This window comes from Ailuropoda melanoleuca, chromosome 15 (genome assembly GCF_002007445.2).
Source record: "Ailuropoda melanoleuca isolate Jingjing chromosome 15, ASM200744v2, whole genome shotgun sequence".
NCBI lineage: Eukaryota > Metazoa > Chordata > Mammalia > Carnivora > Ursidae > Ailuropoda > Ailuropoda melanoleuca.
The window spans coordinates 54022346-54042983 of record NC_048232.1 but is presented as its reverse complement, the minus strand read 5'-3'; the positions used below and the strand labels follow the sequence as shown (position 1 = coordinate 54042983).

The 20638-nt window shown below is 35.0% G+C and overlaps 1 protein-coding gene across 18 annotated transcripts in view; it reads left to right on the top strand.

Moving 5' to 3' along the window:
• PPFIA2 (PTPRF interacting protein alpha 2) overlaps positions 1-20638 on the top strand; it is a 479196-nt gene that overhangs the window by 447369 nt on the left and 11189 nt on the right. For 10 of the 18 annotated variants that reach the window (XM_034643753.1, XM_034643752.1, XM_034643745.1 and 7 more), the window contains 5 exons: positions 602-802; positions 8511-8573; positions 10055-10084; positions 11652-11845; positions 16373-16470. In XM_034643753.1, the coding sequence (XP_034499644.1) occupies positions 602-802; positions 8511-8573; positions 10055-10084; positions 11652-11845; positions 16373-16470 (586 nt within the window). The remainder of the gene's footprint in view (positions 1-601; positions 803-8510; positions 8574-10054; positions 10085-11651; positions 11846-16372; positions 16471-20638) is intronic. The other 8 variants (XM_034643750.1, XM_034643751.1, XM_034643763.1 and 5 more) reach the window with 3 other exon arrangements.

Genomic DNA, 20638 nt, shown 5'->3' with positions numbered 1-20638 from the left:
ACATCATTTTATCCTCCAAAACTTTGTTCATGCAGAACATCAACTTAAGTTCACACGACTATCGCAGGCTGTAGGTAGGCATGTGAGAAATGGGGCTGAACTACAATTCAGGCTTTGATCAAAATCATGGCTGGAGGTGGTAGAGCTGTCTCTTTCTGCGACAAAACCTCTTTGCCCTCAGAATTCCAAAGGAGATTTATAAATTGAATTCACGCATTAAACAAAGTCGGTTGAGCCTTTACCAGATGCAGCTTGTGGCTCTTCTTCTGGTCCTTAAATCCAAGGGGGCACGGGTGGGTTTGGGGATGTGCAGCTATTGTGTTTAAGCTAATAATATAAATTAGTATTTAAATGGCACACCATAGGGCTCAATTTCAAATCTTTTATTTCCATCACTGCCTAGCTGATATTTTTTTAATAAATTGCTTAATGCCTTTATGCCTCTGTGTCATCTGGGGAAAATAATAATAGCATCTATCTTTTGGGGTTTAGGCAGTAAAAAAGTCCATATGTGTAAGGTACTTACAATAGTGCCTAGCACATATGAGACACTATTAACTATTAGTAAAATCTGCGTATGTATTTTTTCCCTATCCAACAGCTCTGGTTGGGAATGCCTGCTTGGTACGTAGCGGCCTGCCGAGCCAACGTGAAAAGTGGTGCCATCATGTCTGCTTTATCAGACACTGAGATCCAGAGAGAAATCGGAATCAGCAATCCCCTGCATCGTTTAAAGCTGCGACTAGCAATCCAGGAGATGGTTTCCCTAACAAGTCCTTCGGCACCTCCGACATCCCGAACTGTGAGTCAGCTTGTGCCCCTTCCCCCTCCCAGTGCTGGGCAAATAGCAGCCTCTGTAAGTCCACAGAGCGAGACTGTGGCAGCACACCTTTCAGTGTCAGCATGAATTATTCTGAAGCGACTTAGCGTGCCCTTCATTAACCTTGCTGCTACTTTTAATAGGTTTTCAAGTGAGGAGGTGTGATTCCGATCAGACTTGAAGGCTGTGACCAAGATAGACTTTTGAGCTAGTTTCCAACTAAAGTCTAGGTTTTTCTCCCAGGCAACAAGATCCCAAATTTACCCTTTTTTAGGATGTTCCCTTTAAAAAAACAAAACAAAGCAGGAGATGAGCCGTTGGCCTTAGTGCTTTTTGAAGGTGCAATGCCGAACTCACTACGTCTTACTCAGTTTTCATAATTATGCAACTATGCAGATATTTGATATTTTATAAATACCAAGTGGAAAATCTTCCTTCAAATTCTCTTTGCTTCTCATTTATAAATCCCTATTCTTCTCATAATTTTGTCCCTATCCTAATGCTAAGAAAGAACAAAATGTCTAAAAGAAAATGCATGCCAGATGACAAATTCATATACTAAGAACAACTCTAAATAATATTCATTCTTTATTTAGTCCATTCCTGAATTATACATATCTTTTGCTGGTAAAGGATATGATTTCTGATGTTAACTGAATTTCTCTGGTCCCATGTCTTATGCAGAATAACAAAATATGGACGAATGATGTAAATTTGAGATGTGGGTAAAAGAAAAGTGGTATTTATTGCACTTTTCAGACACAAAACTAAACTTGAGTATAACTTTTTCTCTGTGGTCTTCAACTGTCTGAAAGATCTGGCTCCATGTTTATTGTTATCTATCTTTACATTCCTTCCCAGTATACTAGATCCTAATGCCAGAAATACCAACTCAAATTTAAAAAGATTATATCTTTCTTGAATAATTCCATTTTAACTTCTTTCTAAATAAGATGTAGAAAAAAGATATAATTTAACAAACTCTTATGTATAACATTATTTTTAAATGTATATAATATATACTAATGCTGAGGTATTACTTAAGCTAAGAAATAATACAGAATATGTTTAATGTAAAAACTGAGTAGGCTATTAAAATAGGTATTGTAAACCAAATTCAGATCTGATAGAGTTTAATTCCCAACTGAGAGAGAAACAATCACAACTGGCTTGTATCAACACTCTTTTCCTAAGAGCAAATGCATACATAGTTATTGAAAATGCAAAATTGGAGCATTTGAAGTCCCAATTTCAAGATGAAAAGTATAATATATTTTATGATTTTTATTTAGCACCCAAATCCATTTCTTAATGGAAAATAGAGTAATTAAGCAGCATTTTTCTAAAAATGTCTAAGTGAACTTAAGAAATATAAATCACGAACTATTAAAAGTAAGAGCGTATTCAGTTGCTTGAAGAACAGTCAAATGTGGAGAGAACTTGCGAGACTCTTCACCACCCAGCGTTCTAGCCTCAGCTCACCTCAAAGGCTTTATCTCCCCAGGTCAGGCTCCCGTGACACAGAATTGCTTTCAGCTTTCTAAACTCTCATGCTCGTGGGTGATTGCGACCTTTTGCAATTGCTCTTCACTCTGCCTGGAATATTCTTCCCACTCCAGGATCGGCATCCTTCCCCAATTCATCCTTCATCGAATGATTCTTGAATGTTTTTCGTTGAAAAAGCTTTCACTATGCGCCAAAATCTGGTTTGCTTCCCTTCCTGCATTACCACTCCATATATTAATAAAAACCAATTAAAATTTTCTCTTAATTTATCCTCCACTAAAGCCAACCAAGGATATTATCAGTTTTCCATGGTCCCCAGGCCTTAATTCAGTGCCTGGCGAATTGTAGAGTCGTCAGTAAACATTCGTCTTAAGAATGGTGATTGTACAAGTCACTCTACCAACCATGACAGAGGCTTTCAAATCTATATGGCCTTGACTTGAGAGAGGACAGCTGTGGTCAGGAAAGTAAGACTTGCTCACCACTAGGTTTAGTAGGAGATGTGATAGTTTAATTCCTCAATGGTAGGCAGAAGCAAAGAGTTGTGGAATTCCAAAGTAGGGGAAACCATTTCTGGTTTAATAAGTCTTCAAATAGGAATTAACAGTTCAAAGACAGGTAATATATTATTAATTTTTAAAAATAATTTCGTTCAATATTAACTTTTGAATAAGCTTTTTAGTCTGTTTCCTTTATCTTTTTATAACAACAAATTATTTCACATCACATATTATTTTATATTTTTCTTTTAAAACTTAGTAGTATAGCATGAACATTTTCCTCATTTCATTAAATATGCAATTGTAATATCATGTTTAATTGCTGCATAACTCCTTCATGGACATAGCGTAATGTATTTAACCAAGTCCCTAATATTGGACATTTGCTTTTTTAACAATTTTCATTGTTTTCACAATACCATAGTAATATTGTTGCATAAACTGTTTCCATAGCAATATTTATATATAGGACATTTATATTCTTATTACTTTTAAGTCTTAATCACTGAATTATATTGTGTAGCCTTTTCCACATCCTTTTGTTAACATTGTTGGTTAAATTTATATTTTTAAAAATTACTACTAAAGTTAAAATTTTTTCATATGCATATTGATTTAGTATTTAAATGAATTACCTATTAGTAATCTTTTCCATTTTTCTAAAGGATGCAGGAATATTCCTCTTTTTACTGATGTGAAAAATTCTTTATTCAGAGAGGATATATACCCTTTACCAAGTATTGATGCAAGTTACATAAAAGATAAGTTGTATCTACTTGTTTTAAAAATGATCTACTGAATACTTTTTCTTCCTTTTACTCCACCACATGGAAATATTTATTCATTTCTAATACATTTTAAATATGATTTGCTTTGCTTATAAATTTCTAGTAATGAATCCACCATATAAAGTGAAGACTAAAACATCTTAAAGTCATCACCTAAAATTATATATTAGGATTCACATTTTATTTTGTTTATTTACTTTATTTTTATTTTTAGAGAGGGTTAGGGGCAGAAGGAGAGGGAGAGAGAGAGAGAATCTTAAACAGGCTCCATGCCCAGTGTGGAGCCTGATGCAGGGCTTGATCTCATGACCCTGAGATCATAACCTGAGCCGAAATCAAGAGTGGGACGCTTAACCAACTGAGCCACCCAGGCACCCCAAGATTTACATTTTAAAAATATTAAGGCAGTGTATTTTGTTAAAGAAATGTTATCGTGTCTCCCAGAACACTGTAACTAGTTCAGACCATACAAGTGTTTTTTTGTGTTTAGGGTTCGGTTCGGGTTCCTCAGTCAGGTGTATCTTGCTTATTTCCCCAAATTCTCAAGAGAAAAAGACAAGGTCGTGTAATTTTGCTGTTGTTTAACCGAACAGAACTTCTGTCTGATTCTGCCTCCCTTCCTGCCTGCATGCAATGGGCCGGAGCACCAAAAGGAAAATCTAATATTTACATTTATTATTTTCTTGGGCCAGCCCTAATTTTCCAGTTTTCTCTTTCTTCTTCCTGAGCTGCTGTCACTGTGGAAGATCTCTTGCCTAATAGAATAGGGACGGAGATATCAGCTCACTGAAATATTTGGTTGAAGAGGGATGTCATAAAGAATAAGTACATGCTTTAAATATTTTATCTTCAATAAAAATATGTAAATGTTCGGGCACTTGCAAATGTAGATGAAACACTTAGGACTTTTCTTTGAGTACAATTCCAATGCCTGGAGTTCTATATTATCTTTCTTTTATAACTTCATCCATAAAACATCTTCAATTTTTCTAGTTTGAGTTTCTTTTTAAAGTGGTAACTTCGAGATACTCAGAAAGCTATTTGAGCACAGGATCCTCCTGGACAACTACAGGTTTTTTCCCCAGACTTGGACGAAGTTGTATCTCATTGATAACATTTTATAAGATTTGCCTATATCTGTCTTTGCAAATTATTCATCTCGGTGTTCATACGTGAGTGAAACTTATTTTCATTTTATGTAATATTTACTTAAATTGCCTAATTTAAAAAATAGTGCAGTAGAAAAAAAAACAGGTTTGGGAACATAGAATTCAGCAAATTTGAGCAGAAACGTAGGCCTTTAAAATAGGCATCAGTCAGCACAATATACATGGGAAACAGAGAGCATTTATGAAATGAAAGATTTACTGGTGTAGAGATTGCTTACGAAAGTTTCTAAAGAAATTGTAGTAAATTTTTAATGAAACTGTGGTGCTGTCCAACATCACTGGATGCCTGTGTCAGGCGCTGTTCGAAGTGCTTCACATGTTATAACTCTCAGCCCCACAACAACACTGTGAAAGAGGTACTTTTTTTTTTTATATATCTGTTGTATAGATGGGAAAAACTGCTATACGAAGTCACACCGCCTTGTGGTTTGCCCCAGAGTGTATGCTACTGTTAAGTACACCCTCCTGATTCCTGCATCCGCCTGTTTCCTTCTCTTTTACAGCATTCTTCCGGTCTGCTTTGGTTCCCCTTTTCATTATTAGTAACCTCATAATAAAGTGAGGTGCAATGGTGCAAATGCTAATCTTCATATATTGAGAAATATTTCTCTTCTTATATTGAGAAACATAAAATCAGATGGGGAGAAATGTGGATCTGAGCCATTTTGAATGTGAAAAGTAAATGTCAAATTTATTTACTTTATAACTCAATTATTAAGTAGAGTAATAACTGCAAAATGACCTAGGGAGTAACAGAAGTTACTTCCAGGTAGGTAAGGTTTAGGATGATTCTGAGGTCTTGCTGCTTTACTTATTTTCTATTTCTGCCAGCCAGAGAAGTGATTAGTTTCCTATAATTAATTTTCATGAGTTATCCCTTAAACTAATTTTAATATTTATTTTTATGTTGTAACTCTCTCCTGAATGATTTAATTAGGTAAGTGTTTTAATCCTGGGCACCTTTAGGAATTTTCCTCCCAGTTCTCATTTGATAATACTATCTTCTACATACTCTACTCTCACTGGACTAAGATGAGGCAATCGGGGCACATCAAGTTCAAAACTGAGGGAGGCAGGTACTGTCAGGTGCTGACCTTGCATTTGCACAGCCATAAAAGTGAGTGCTTCCTTAAATTTAGTCCCCTTGGCACCTCGCCTGCCTTATCCTGGTCTCGGAACCGTATCAGAATTGATTATATTATAGTTTAAAATTTTCAGTATTTTTTTCCTAGTATGAAGTGCGTTCCTAGCCCACTTAACAGATGCAGAATCTAAAATTTAGAGAGGTTTAGGAAATGTCCGAGGGTCGTCACTGAGAAGTGGCATTGCTAAAACTCAAGTGTCTGCATTATAGTTTGGTAAATTTCCAGATAGTTGAAGTTTTAGAAATCAGCTATTAGATTAAGAATATTAATCACACACATAACACACACACACACACACACAAATGACCACAGGCATGTATTCTCCAGCTCAGATATTGGGGGCTGCAGCATGGACTGCCAAGGAATGAGTAAGTAATTTTCAGTGGCTCTCAGAGAACCACAGTCAAATTATGTGATCCTTGTCCTTTATTCTTTTGCAAGCTACTTTTTGCAGTCTTTATCTTCAGACCCCAGGCGCAGTATCCTCTGTCCTTTGGTGGCTCAAAGCCTCGCGCTCTAGCTGTTCTCTCTAAAATACACTCTTGGCTGAAATGCTTATGCTCTAAAGCTCCCCTTGATGACTTACCCAGGTGAAAGTTCCATACCTTTAACTGGTGGTGAGGAGAAAGAAATCCACATAATGAACTTACAGCACATGGGCTTGCTTATAAAATCAACTTGTTGAAACCTCGACGAATGTCTAAATGATTGGGTTGTGCAGAAGCTATTTCATGAGTTACTTTACAAGATTCTAGAACAGACAGTGCTCCTCACAAGTAAAACTACAGGTCAAAGGAGAACAACTGACATACAACTTAGGAAAGTTTGCCAGCCATACTTGAAGACAGTGCCCTGGGTATATATTATTTTCCATGTAAAGCTACAGATAAAACCATGGCTTCCAGCATCTTGCCCATTCCAGAATATGATGATAGACTGGCCAATATAGACTTTAAGATAAACTCTGAAGGGGATTATACATGTACGAATTCCATTATGAGATAATACTGGTCAACTTTCTCAGAGAAGGAAGGAGATCTTAATTATTTGGATTCACAGTTAACAAAGAAGTTACAGAAATCGTCATAAAATGAGACTGGCTTAAGTGAATTTTAGGTGACCATCACAGCAGCTCACTTTGAACAAACAGTACAGCCGTTCAGGTGAAGCACTGTGGTCACTGGGTGTAAAGGGTATGTGACACATGAGTGTTAAGTTCTTTTTAGTATAGTACACTCCTCACAAAGTTAATAAAAGCAGTTTATTCCAAGTGATTTAATGATGCATACATTCATATGCCTCTGCCTGTTTATATGGAGCACCATTCCCAAAAGCTCGAGTACAGGGGAAGGGCTCTTAATAACATACGTGAGTCCAGTATTCAAAATACGTTTATAGGTGCACATACTTTTATCTTATAGGAAAAAATTCAGATATACTCTACATTCCAAAACCATAGGAAAATGAGAATTTTACACATACAAATTTTACGTATATGATGCCCGTCCTCTGGGATTTTTTTAAAAGTAAGCTCTGTGCCCAATGTGGGGCACTATTTTAACTCCCCTGTGTTACTCTAATATATATATATATATATATATATAGTAGATGTACTTGGACAGCCTTGCAATGTTCATAAGGATTTCCCAGTGAAATGGTGGAATTTAATGGAAAGTCTTTCCCAGTGGCCATTCCCATTAACCATATGTCTGAACTGTATTACTAACTGGACTTTGGTTTAGAAATTGTGCATTATTCAGTGTACAGAGCAAATACCATGGGTTATCTTATTTAGAAAGCAAATGAGACTTTATAAAAGAATAGTGCCTGCTAAAAAGGAAAATTTGTTTTTACATCATGTTCTTCTCTATAATGGTATAGGACACTGCTGAGAAATTGGGAAGCCTAGGTTTTGTAATTTCTGACAGCATTTAGTAAGGTTGAAAACATACCCTTTAAATTAAAAAGAGAATTTCCCTTCTTCTTCCTCTATAAGAATATAGGAAAACAACATACTTATGGAAGTATAAAAGGAAGAAATCATTTGGGAAAAGCCGATATTAGTTTCCAGACAGGTGATGATAGTGCTTTCCGCTTTGCATTGACCACCAATTTTCTCTTTTCAAGGACATTGAAGAATCAAAACTTTGTGAATGTAATACTGGTAATTGCACAACAAAGTACCTGTGTCTTTGTTTTCTGAAGAAAACTAAATGCATTCCTCTACAGATCAAATGTAATCAGTTCTTTATGATTACACGCAAAAAATGGATCCAATAGCTACCTACCTTTGAAATGCAAATCTTGGTTTAGCCTTTTTCCTGATTAATAACCACAGGAGCATCATTTTAAATCTATCCCACAGGAGCTTCACAGCATGCCTCTTTCTATTTAATCTTTTTAAGTAGAAGAAAAAGGGAGCTCTGGGCAAACCAGCCATGCTGTGTCTCCTGTGCATGCTGGAGAAGCAAGAGCACTGTCGTGTTGCTGTGGGGCTGGTAACTTACAGTACTGCTGCCTTTCTTCTTTACCACTGCTTCCCTCCCGTGGATCCCACTGCTCCCCCTGGGCCTCCTCACTAGCCTTCAGGCAACGTTTGGGTGACCCACGAAGAAATGGAAAATCTGGCCGCTCCAGCAAAAACGGTTAGTCTTAAGGCTTTGTTGAACATGAAGAAAAGCCATTTGGCTGCTATTGGGATGAAAAAGCTATTTTGTGTATGACAGGTCAGAGTAATGGGTATGTTTACGTAGTGATATGCATGAGAACTAATATTTTTCGTTAAGGTTTTATTTTACTGCACTTGGACATTATTAAATGAAGCGGGGCTAGATGGTCATAATGTGGTTAATATCGTAAGAGTTTGTAATATGCAGACAATAATCAAGAATTTTAAAAGGCCTGTTTATCCATTTTGCAACACTGGGAATTTTCAGTAACAGATATCACTTAGTATTGGGCATATTCACAGGTAATACATGTTATCGAGCCCAATTAAACTTGTAATAGAAAAGTTCAGATTGAACACTCCTTTTTTTCTTAATTTTTTAAGATTTATTTATTTATTTATTTGAGAGAAGGAAAGAGGGGAGGAGTAGAGGGATAGGGGAGGGGAAGAGGAGAGAGAATCCCCAGCAGACTCCCCACTGACCACGGAGCCCAATGCGGGCCTCAGTCTCACCACCCTGAGATTGTGACCTGAGCCGAAATCAAGAGTCCGATGCTTAACCAACTGAGCCACCCAGGTGCCCCAAAGACTCATATTTAATATAATTATTTAGTTTCTTGTAATTAACCAATACAGAACTAAAAACTCCACCCCCCCAAAAAAATTCTGTTCATTTTATATTCAAAGCACAGGCTTAAAGAGATTTTTAGTGACTTTGATGATATTTGTAAGCTTCTAAAAATATAATATTACAAATTGTCATTTTTTATTTAAAGTAACCAAGTTTGGCATGTCATACATTTTATTCTTAACAGCTTCTTTTAATTTAATGTCCTTTTCGTTGTATCCATATGTGAAAAATTGATTATCTAGTTTATGAAGGATAAAAATGCCAGTGTCACTTTCTAACTGTATTTCTAGTTCAGTTTTTTGGGCTTGGTTTTACTCTTGTTTGCTTTTATTTGACCATTGCTGAAATCTATTTGTTTACCACAAAGCTTTGTTTAAGCGAAACCGTTACTTTTTGTACTTCTTTAATTTACTTTATGTTAGATTTCTTCATTATATGTGTGTGTATGTATGTATACATTTATGTGTATTATATATTTGTGTATACATAATCAGAAATTCTTATTATAGCTCATTACATTTGGAAAACTACATACTTTTAAGAATTAAAAAAAGGTTTAGAATAACCAGATCAAATGTATCATGAAAAGTCCATGTGTCATATGTGTGTATGTTTAATTGGAATTAACTAGAAACTATGTGGTTGCCCTTGAACTGTTAAATTATTATTGTGGGTTTGAATAAGGATCAGTATATTTATCTACTTAAGTCATAATTAACATTTTCAGTAACAAACAGTTTTGCTTCTGCTAGAGTAATTTTACTGTCTTCATTTGAGATTAATTTATATTTATCTGCTTTATTAATCATTCCCTGCTGCTAACACAGAAAGAATCTGAGGAAGGAAGCTGGGCCCAGGTAGGAAATTCATATGCTCTGAAACAATATCATTTAGTATGCTGTGAGGATATAAAGTAAGAAACTGTCATATGCCATATTATAAATCTTCACTTAGTTTAGGATTAGGCTAATACATATATTTGAATTTGTTATGTTTAATACTATATATGTCTTTTAAAACACCGTATTTTGCAAAGTAAATGAATATCATTTCATATCTGGCCTCTTTCAAAGGGAAATTTTCTTTCTTTTTCAAGAGAATGAACTATAACTTAAATTTCTCTGAAATCGCCCCGGAATATCTTTAATCAGGAATCATTCCAGTTGGATATAAAAGGGGGTGTTAAAAAACAACCTTATGAAACATATGCTTTAAAGTATAATGGAAAGCGTGGGCGGCCTGGGATTGAAGGCCGTGTGTCAGCCCTGAGATTGAAGGTCCAAAGTCACTTCCGTTAATTGAGATGGCGATATGAGACAGGCATCTGTACTTCGAACAAGCATGTGTGTTTGCAAGGAAGCAGCACATTTTTCAGCCATTTCCACATGACATACAGCCTAAAGAATTAATGTGCGAGATTGCACATCTGATTCAAAACCTTTGACTGTAAGGAAAATTTGGTAGTTATTAATAGGACCTATACCGAAACATTCAGTAAATTAGGGTGGTATTTGATTTTGATTTGGTAAGAATTTCATCCTTTTTAAGGACACCAAAAGAAGGGGAGCACCTGAGACTTTCATTAGAAATACATGTTATAATTACAATTGTGAATTTGTTGTATCATAAAGAACTGAATAAAAGATATGGTAAAATTAGTAGATAGTCCTTTTTAACAGTTGGTTTAGAGGTGATGGTTGACTTTGGTGTTCATTTTGGCTGTCATGAACAATGTTTTGTTAGATGAGTTCATTCATATTGTTTTATTAAATAACTCAGTTCTTTGTGTTTTGTTTTTTTTTTTATTATACCCTGCTTCTTAAATACAGAGTGTATACGGATTGATTTCTGAAAGAGACTGATTCTTTCCAATGACCTTTATGGACCATTGGCTGCATGATTCACTAGATAACAACGGTGTTGACACAAAGCTTCAGCATTTGGTCTCTCTAGCCTTGTTGCTCCTTTCTTTATTTGTTTACCAAGGTTTCTGTTTTCACATTGAGATTTGCCATTATACCATTACAGTGGTGGTACTAGCATCGAGGAGAAGGAAATGGTGGAGTATTAGCTGACAGATAAAAATCAATTAAATTGAATAAACTTATAAAGAATCTTTAAGCTTGACATTTATATTATGCCATTAATCCTATTTTTAATTTAAAAATGCACATTTGTATAGAATGTAATTTCTTTTGAGAATACAAAACAAACACAATCGTTTTCTAAAAGCAGGTACCATGATAGATGTACCCAGAGTTCCACTTTGTCAAATAAATCAAATACTTAAAGGCTAGATATTATGTCTGCTTTTTTCCCGTATCATAGTAATTAAATGTCAGTTATAATAATATGCAGCAATATCCTCCTATTACCATCTCATTTTATTGGCTAAGAAACTTGACTGCTATAAAACAATTCTAGTGTCCGGTTTTTCTACAGACTCTGGCTTATGGAGATATGAACCACGAATGGATTGGAAATGAATGGCTTCCCAGCCTGGGGTTACCTCAATACAGAAGTTATTTTATGGAATGCTTGGTAGATGCAAGAATGTTAGATCACCTAACAAAAAAAGATCTCCGTGTCCATTTAAAAATGGTGGATAGTTTTCATCGGTAAGTTTTTTTCAAATAGTAATTAAAATGAAACAATAAATAATGTACATATTACTAGAACAAAAAATGTCTAGGAAATAGAGAATTATGCTATTCAAAATGTCTGTGTGCATATACTTGGCAGATATTTTCAAGCAACAAATCTCCGGAGCTATATAATGTAGAGCCATATACATATTATGAGCTCAAAGTTTATGGAACCACACTTGTACAAAATTCTCATGCAGTGTAAATCTTTTTTTTTCTGTATCTTTAGGAAGTTCTGTGTTTGTGATTTGTATCTGTGTATGTTTGGATATTAGGAAATTATTTGTTAAGAATAGAATTGTCAGTTTCAACTCTATAAATATACATATGGTTATAAATTATATTATTTAGGTATGTACTAAAAAAAATTTGAGAAGGAATTCTTCTCTGAAGAAAATGTTTGGGTTTTTTTGTTTGTTTTCATATAAAACTTTCAATATTTTTATTTGTGCATTAATTTTCAGGAAAAAATACTGAATGGATTGTGAGACAGCCATAAGGGCACATGAATAAAATGCAAACTCTTTTTTTCAAGTTGTTTACCATGTGGGGGGAAGAAGCTTGTTATAATACCATGTCATAAATGTCATGCTGATATCTTTGTAGGTTATGTGAGAAATTGTCAGTTGGATTATGTTTTTTTGTTCACTTCAATTTATTTTTTTTTAAGATTTCTTTATTTATTTGAGAGAGAGAGAGAGCACACCGAGCAGGGGGTAGGAGCAGAGGGAGAGGGAGAAGCAGACTCCCTGCTGAGCAGGGAAGGAGGGGCTCAATCACAGGACCCTGGGATCATGACCTGAGCCAAATGCAGATGCCTAACTGACTGAGCCACCCAGGTGCTCCTCAAGTTTTTATTTAAATTCCAGTTAGTTAACATATAGCAAGATATTAGTTTCAGGAGAATTTATGGTTCATCACTTAGCATACAACACCTAATGTTCAAAACAAAAAGTACCCTCCTTAATACCCATCACCCATTTCCCATCCCTCACCCAACTCTCTCCATCAACCCTCAGTTTGTTCTCTATAGTTGAGTTTGTTTCTATGGTTTCATATAAACTATATATATGATGATAAGTTAATAAATTTAAATCTAGATGATTTTGGCTTGCAAAACCCTATTTGTTCACATCCTGTCCAACATTTAATTAGCGACTGGAATGAAAATGGTATAAAAAATCAGATATGTTGAGGGGCGCCTGGGTGGCACAGCAGTTAAGCGTCTGCCTTCGGCTCAGGGCGTGATCCCAGCGTTATGGGATCGAGCCCCACATCAGGCTCTTCCGCTATGAGCCTGCTTCTTCCTCTCCCACTCCCCCTGCTTGTGTTCCCTCTCTCGCTGGCTGTCTCTATCTCTGTCAAATAAATAAATAAAATTTAAAAAAAATCAGATATGTTGATGACATATAGTTAGGATAAAGAGATAATAATTGGAGCTCTTCAATTAAACTTATGGAGATGTTTTGAATCTTAATACAGTTGTTGACACTGTTGGATTAAATTTAGTAGAGATAAATATGATATAGTTTTTTAAAACCATTAAAATGTCGAATGGGAATCCATGATTTAAAAGTAGATCAAGTGAAAAAGATGATTCATACTTGGCACAAAAATCTCAGTTTTGGTTAATGGCTTCACAGGGCATAGATTGTGTTTATTGTTGAACTCAGTAGAAGTCCTGCCATATGGTGAGATGACAATAAGAAACTGTATTAATTTATGGGCATTAAATCGTTATTGATAAAGTGGTAAGAGCCTGGTGGAAAAGTTGAATTAATTTTTAAAAATTTATTTTATTTTATTTATTTTTTATTTCGAGGGAGAGAGAGAGAGAGCAAGTGAGTGCCTGTGTAAGCGGGGGGTTGGGGAGTGGGCAGAGGGAGAGGGAGAGAGAATCTTAAGCAGGCTTGACTCCCAGCATGGAGCTGGATGCAGGGCTCGATTCCGTGATCCTGAGACCATGGCCCAGCTGAAATCAGGAGTCAGATGCTCAACTGACTGAGCCACCAAGGTGCCCTGAAAAGTGAAAAAAATTAAAGACATTTAGCTTGGATAAGGGTAGACTTCAGATGTTTTCCTGTGTTTTTGATATTATTACATGATGGAAGAATAATATTTGCTCTGTAACATGTACTTTTCTAGTTCAGATAAGTGTAGATAGTAGGGTGAATGATTTCTGTTCAATAGAAAAAACAGCTTTGTATGACTCTCAGTTACCCTATAGTATACACATTATTAGGCAGTGAGTTCCCTGTCTTTGAACTCAAATTTTGTGTAGTTGTATTAGATTTTCTAATACTAGAATCTTTGATGACATATTTGTTCCTGTTTCCCATTCTTCAGTAGATTGACTTTTAATTGTTGTACATTATAATAAAAATGATTATTACCATAATCAAGTTTTTTTTTTAAATAAAAATTACTGAAACAGTGGGGTTCTCTTGGTTCTGGGATATATACAAGCTTCATCTTCATGCTGTGCTTAGTTCTGACTTAAAACAGGTAGTACTGACTGCATAGTGTATCCTACTGTATTTATGGCCCAATTTCCCATCTGATAGACATTGTTGTAATAATATGTATCCTCCTTGTAGTACAATTTTGTATTACCTATAAAAACTTGGCAGAAATGAGCCAAGAGCCATTGGTTTAACCTCAAGCTGCCTAATGTCAATGACTGGTATTACATCAGTATTGTCTGTTTTTCCACTACATTAGTTTGCTGGGCCTGCCATAACAAAATACCACAGACTGGGTGGATTAAACAACAGAAATTGATTTGCTAGCAGTTCTGGAATCTAGAAGTCCAAGATCAAGGTGTCAGCGTGATTCGTTTCTTCTTGGCTTGCAGATGGCTGCCTTCTTGTTAAGTCCTTAATGGTCTTTCCTCTGTGTGTGCACTTTCCTTGTTTCTCTGCATATCCAAATTTCCTCTTCTTTTTTTTTTCTTTAATTATTTATTTATTTTAAATAATCTCTACACCAACGTGGGGCTCAAACTCACGACCCCAAGATCAAGAGTCGCGTGCTCCTCTGACCGAGCCCACCAGGTACCCCCAAATTTCCTCTTCTTACGAGGACACCTACCGGTGAGACTGGAATAGTATCCACCCTAAGGGCTATATTTTAATTTAATTAACTTTTTAAAAACCTTATCTTCAAATATAGTCATATTCTGAAATACTAAGGGTTTTGAACATTTGAATTTGAGGGAACATGGTTCAGCCCATACCACTTTGATTTCTTTTCCAGTTCCTCTGATTCTGAAATATTTTAACTCAGCCTTGTCCTTATTAAAATACAAGGCTTAGAAATGTATCCAATGCTTGGGTGTAACCTGGCCAGTGTGTATGTCTAAATTTGTGTGTATTTCTAAACAGGAAATCACTAGTAACAATGCTCTTTACTCTTGAAGCCTAGAAACTCTTTTTTCCTATTGTACTCTTTCACGTCTTTTATATCTAATATCACCACGTCTTCTTTCTTCTCTCTGAACATCTCTTGTTTCTAGATTTTCTTTTTATGCTCATGGCAGTTGTCCTTTTTGTGCCCTTTATTTTCACAGCATTGGCCCCTTAGTTGATTTCCCTATCTTAGGTTAACCTATTCTCCCTGCCTCCGATTTTCCTGACAGGTTAGTCTTCTTACACCAAAACCGTTTATGATCAATTCTTTTCCTTGTGAAAACTATCCAAATAGGTCTTCGTCACCTGGGTGTACTCCACGCTTACGCTGCATGCAGGCTTTCCTTAATGTTACCCCATTCTCCATATGTAATCTTACTCCTCCTTACTTCCTGGCATGGATTTCCAACTCCTTACAGTAGGTCTCACTATCACCACACATTTAAAATTTCATTGGCAGTCCTGTGTTCATGGTACTCTATTTTCTTTAATAACCCTTTCTCTGCCACCTGACCTTTAAGGATCAGTCAGTTTTGTGCTCTCCACAATATCCTTTCCACACAGAATTTCTTATCTGCTGACTTGTTTCTTTCACATACTCTATCACTGAGAGATGGTGGCTATTCATTTTGGTATGTGGTTCTCTATCTTATTTTAACTTACTCATGTTTATATATTATTTTTCTCATCAGCTTAAGAAGAAAGTATTCATTTTTTATAAATTCCTTCTTTTCATCATAATAGTGGCTTTAAATTCTTTCCAAGTGAGTAAAGTGTTCATTTGTCTGCAAATAATGTCAAAATAGCTTGATGGAAGACAAACACATATGGATGAACAACATAAACCATAGTTATTTTCAAGTTATGGTTTTCTTATTTTGAAATTAATATTTTTACTCTTTAGAAACATTGTGTGCTTGAAATAACTGTAGTTTATTTCCCACCAGTACTAAAGGATTTAATTACAAATGTAATCTGTTATTTCGTTGCCCTAAGAAGTAGTAAATAATGTTGACTACGGTTAATCAAAGAACATTTATTATCTGCTGAGTAAATTCAGTGTGTTTTCTTCTTTTTTTAAAAAAAATAACAGAACAAGTTTACAGTATGGAATTATGTGCTTAAAGAGGTTGAATTATGACAGAAAAGAACTAGAAAGAAGACGGGAAGCAAGCCAACATGAAATAAAAGGTAATATGTCTTTCTTTCATATCAAATGCCTTTTTTCTGGGGTTTTTAGCTTTCACTTTTATGAACTGCAAATGCTCTATATGTTACAAGGTCACTAAGTGACATAACTATTTATGCCACTTTTTAGAATAGTGTCATCATTATTTCTTTTCGCTACTTTTATGAAACATTAAACATAAACGTAAAAAGAATATCACTTTATAAGGTGACTCTCCCATCTAGGACATATTCTTGATTTTTTAAAAATTGCATTGACCTCTTATGAACAAATGAATCATGAACAAATGATCATGAACAAATGAATAAATTGAGATTTATTCCTCTGAGCTTAATTATACATTCTGTTTGTTCTAAAGATACCTCTATGTAGATATTTTTGTCAAACTTTAATAGAACATTCTCATTTGATTCAGAGAAACATGGTATATAATTTATTTATAGCAGTTCATCTATATCATTTGAATTTTATTTCAATGCTTAGAAATTTTATTTTTGTATTATATAGAAATTATATATGGTTTTATATAGAAGTTACACAGAGATTTCCCCTCTGTAAATGAGACTAATCCATTAATAATTTTAGCTATAATTGTAAGTCAAAGAAATGATTTAGAAGCATTACTAATTGCTGCAACTATTGTGTGTACAAAAAGGTTTGATTTGAGTAAGAAAAGACACTCCCTATTACAGATTAGAAAAGTATTATACTTAATAATTAATTGTCTAAATGTTGAGAAGTACCTTAATATACAGGGGAAAGAATTGTTCAAAGGAACATGTTAGATCCTATACTTATTAGACACCACTTTACTTTTATTACTATTGAGGAGAGAAAATTTAATTGTTGGGTATAAGTATCTATGAGTCTTTTTCGGTAAAAATCATCAGTCCACTTAGGTCCATTATATTTTTTTAAAGGAAAAGAATTCTCATTAAGGGAAATATCAACAAATTTTTTGTGGTAGATTTTGGATACAAGCAATGTCTCCATTTACTGTTCCCCAGGAGTTGATAGGTGGGAGCATTTCATCAAATTCAATAGATGTTTGTACATTAATTGTTCATAGCTAGGCATGAGTCTCTGTTTTAATCTTCACTTCCTTTGGGGCTCACTTTATTTTTTTTATTTTTTTTTCATATTATGTACTTCATTTTTTTAATAATAATTTTTTATTATGTTAGGTTATGGGGCTCACTTTAAATATGAAAATAGTATGTAATGCATGTTACGTTACCCTTCCCTTCCCATTCCAGTTTAGCGCTTTTTTATTTTTTAGGATTATCTTAGACTTCTATCATTTTCATTTGTGATAAACAATGTCAGAAATGAGAAACAAAATGAGGGCCTCAGAGGGGAGGGGGGTGGGGGAATGGGATAGACAGGTGATGGGTAGTAAGGAGGGCACGTATTGCATGGTGCACTGGGTGTTATATGCAACTAATGAATCATTGAACTTTACATCAGAAACCAGGGATGTACTGTATAGTGACTAACATAATATAATAAAAAAACATTAAAATAAAAAAAATAAAAAATAAAAAAAAGAAATTAGTTTTATCTTTGGCAGTTTTAGGACATTACATTAGTTCTAGTAGAATGGGCTTGAATGCACGTGAAGGTGATTGGTTAGTATATTTTTCAAAATATGGTTCATTTGAGAGTAGATAGACACACAATGGATTTCTTGTAACAGTTCATTTGACTCATTTCTTGGGAGCAAAAAAGTGTTTTTCCATTATCAAAATCAAGTTGTTTGATTTCACTTTACTTTGGGGACCCAGGAAATTGCAGGTTGTTTTCAGTACATTGTCATTCAGTTGAATTGAAATTTGGGAACGAATTGATTAAAGAAAGAACCTAGAAAGAGATCTATGCTTGACCTAACCAAAGATGTTTTAGCACACAAATACCCATGGGATACCACTTTCTAGTTTTCTTTCTGAAGTTCCAGTTAGATTTTATTATGCTTGGTCTCACCACATGGAATGCTTCATATGTAGGTAGACGTAAAAGAGAAGGAGAAATTACCTGTTTGGCCCTACACCAAGTATTGTATTAGTATTTGGCAGCTACTGGTTAGAGCATAGCCCTGAGAAAAACTTCTGTGATTCACTATGATTGTACACGGGCAGCTCCATATGATAGGAGGCTATGAGTGAGATCATAAATAGCTCCTGTTTCCTGTAACAGATCCAGTGACATTTGCAGGAATAACTCTTGTTGCTGACAAGGGGTCTCTGTTACTATCTGAAGTGTTAATTAACCTTGACCTTAATAAGCAGCTTTCTGAAATGAGGGGACCATGTGACTATCAAGAATGTACTAACATCTAATTTACTGCTAGGAAACAGTCAACACTGATGTCTAGCCATTTATTGTTGAGGTCAAGAGGATTCTTACAAAACTTTAAAGTCAGGGCATAAATTTTGCTTGAAAATAGATTTATAGGAGGGGATCTGACTTACAAAAGGAAAAAAAAAAGTATGTTGTTGTTCCAAAAGAATAAAGCTTAAATTAGTGCCTTATTTGCCTTTACCCTGTAAATAAATGGATTATTTTCTATTTATTATTTTATAAATTTGAGGACTCTTTGCTACAGGTGTGGCATTAGACTTTTTAAGTGAAGACATATTTGCAGAAATATGGTAAATACAAATGTCTTAGACTATCAAAATATAAACCCATCTCTAGAAAATACTTCCTACGTACAGATCCACTTGATGCAAAGGGAACTGGACGGTTTTGTTATTTTTTGAGGAAACTGTTGTCACATTAGTTTTAAAAAATACTGCACTTAGTGAAAGCAGTTGGAGAACTGATGCTGTCATCAGTTCTATACATACCTGCCCAATTTTTGAAGTGCAAGTTTAGTGCAACCAATAGCTTGAACTAATCAGTTGTTATCAATAGCAGTTGATTTATGTAACCAAAATAGAATTCCAACCAACTTATATCCCATTTTCTGAGATTTAACACCTCAATAGAACAAACTAATGAAAACTCAGAGGAAAACATACACTTTAAGAATGACCCAGGGAAACCCAGTGAATTAAAAATATATATATATATATATATATATTTTTTTTTTTTTTTTTTCTTGTTAATTTTTGCCATTGAAAGACCCCTAAGTGTGAGGGAGACAATAAACATCCTCCTCCCTAAAGAAATTCATTCTGCTTTGGCTGGAACAGGAAATGGTAATAAGACTGTGGAAGCGGGCATTTATGAGTCTTTCTTCACATGTCCCTCATGAACTAAAAAAAATATAAGGATTAGAAAAGATATATAGAAAATCCAAGTAATCTAATGATATGCCTTATAATTCAAATTAATATGTGAATTTAGCAGGGTCTGTATATAAAAATTCAATATGGCTAAAACGAAATGAACTACCAAACCATGAAAAAACACGAAGGGACCGTAAATGCATACGGCTAACTGAAAGAAAAATACTATATGATTATACTGTAAGAATCATACCATATGATTCCAACTATGTGGCATTCTGGAAGAAGTAAAGCTATGGACACAGGAAAAATTGATCAGTGGTTGCGTACAGTTAGTGGAAAGGGAGGAATAAATAAATGTTGCCCAGGGGGTTTTTAGGGCAGTGAAACTATTCTGTTTGATGCTATAATAATGAATACATGTTATACATTTGTCCAAACCTGTAGAGTGTACGCCACGAAGAGTGAACCCTCATGTTAACTGTGGACTTTGTGCCAGTGCAGGTTTGTCTAATGTAGCAAATGTAGCACTCTGGTGAGGGATGTTGTAGTCAGGGAGGCTGGGCATCTATGGGGACAGGAAGTATATGGGAACACTGTACTTCCTGCTCAATTTTGCTGTGAACTTAAATAACTCTTTAAAAATAAAGGCTATTTTAAAGTTTCAATAGAAAAGCTACTATATTTCCCAAAGTGTTCTTTATACTTTTTCTGGAAAATGACAGATATATATTGTCTCCGTTCCGGAGGCTGGATTAAGGTGTCAGCAGGGTTGGTTCCTTTTAAGGACTGTAAGGAAGAACCAGGTCCATGCCTCTCTCCTACTTTCTGCTGGTTTTCTGTTAATCTTGACATTTCTTGACTTTTAAACACACCCCTGATCTTTGCCTTGATATTCATGTTTGTTTTCCTTGCATGCATATCTTATTTCCAACTTTCC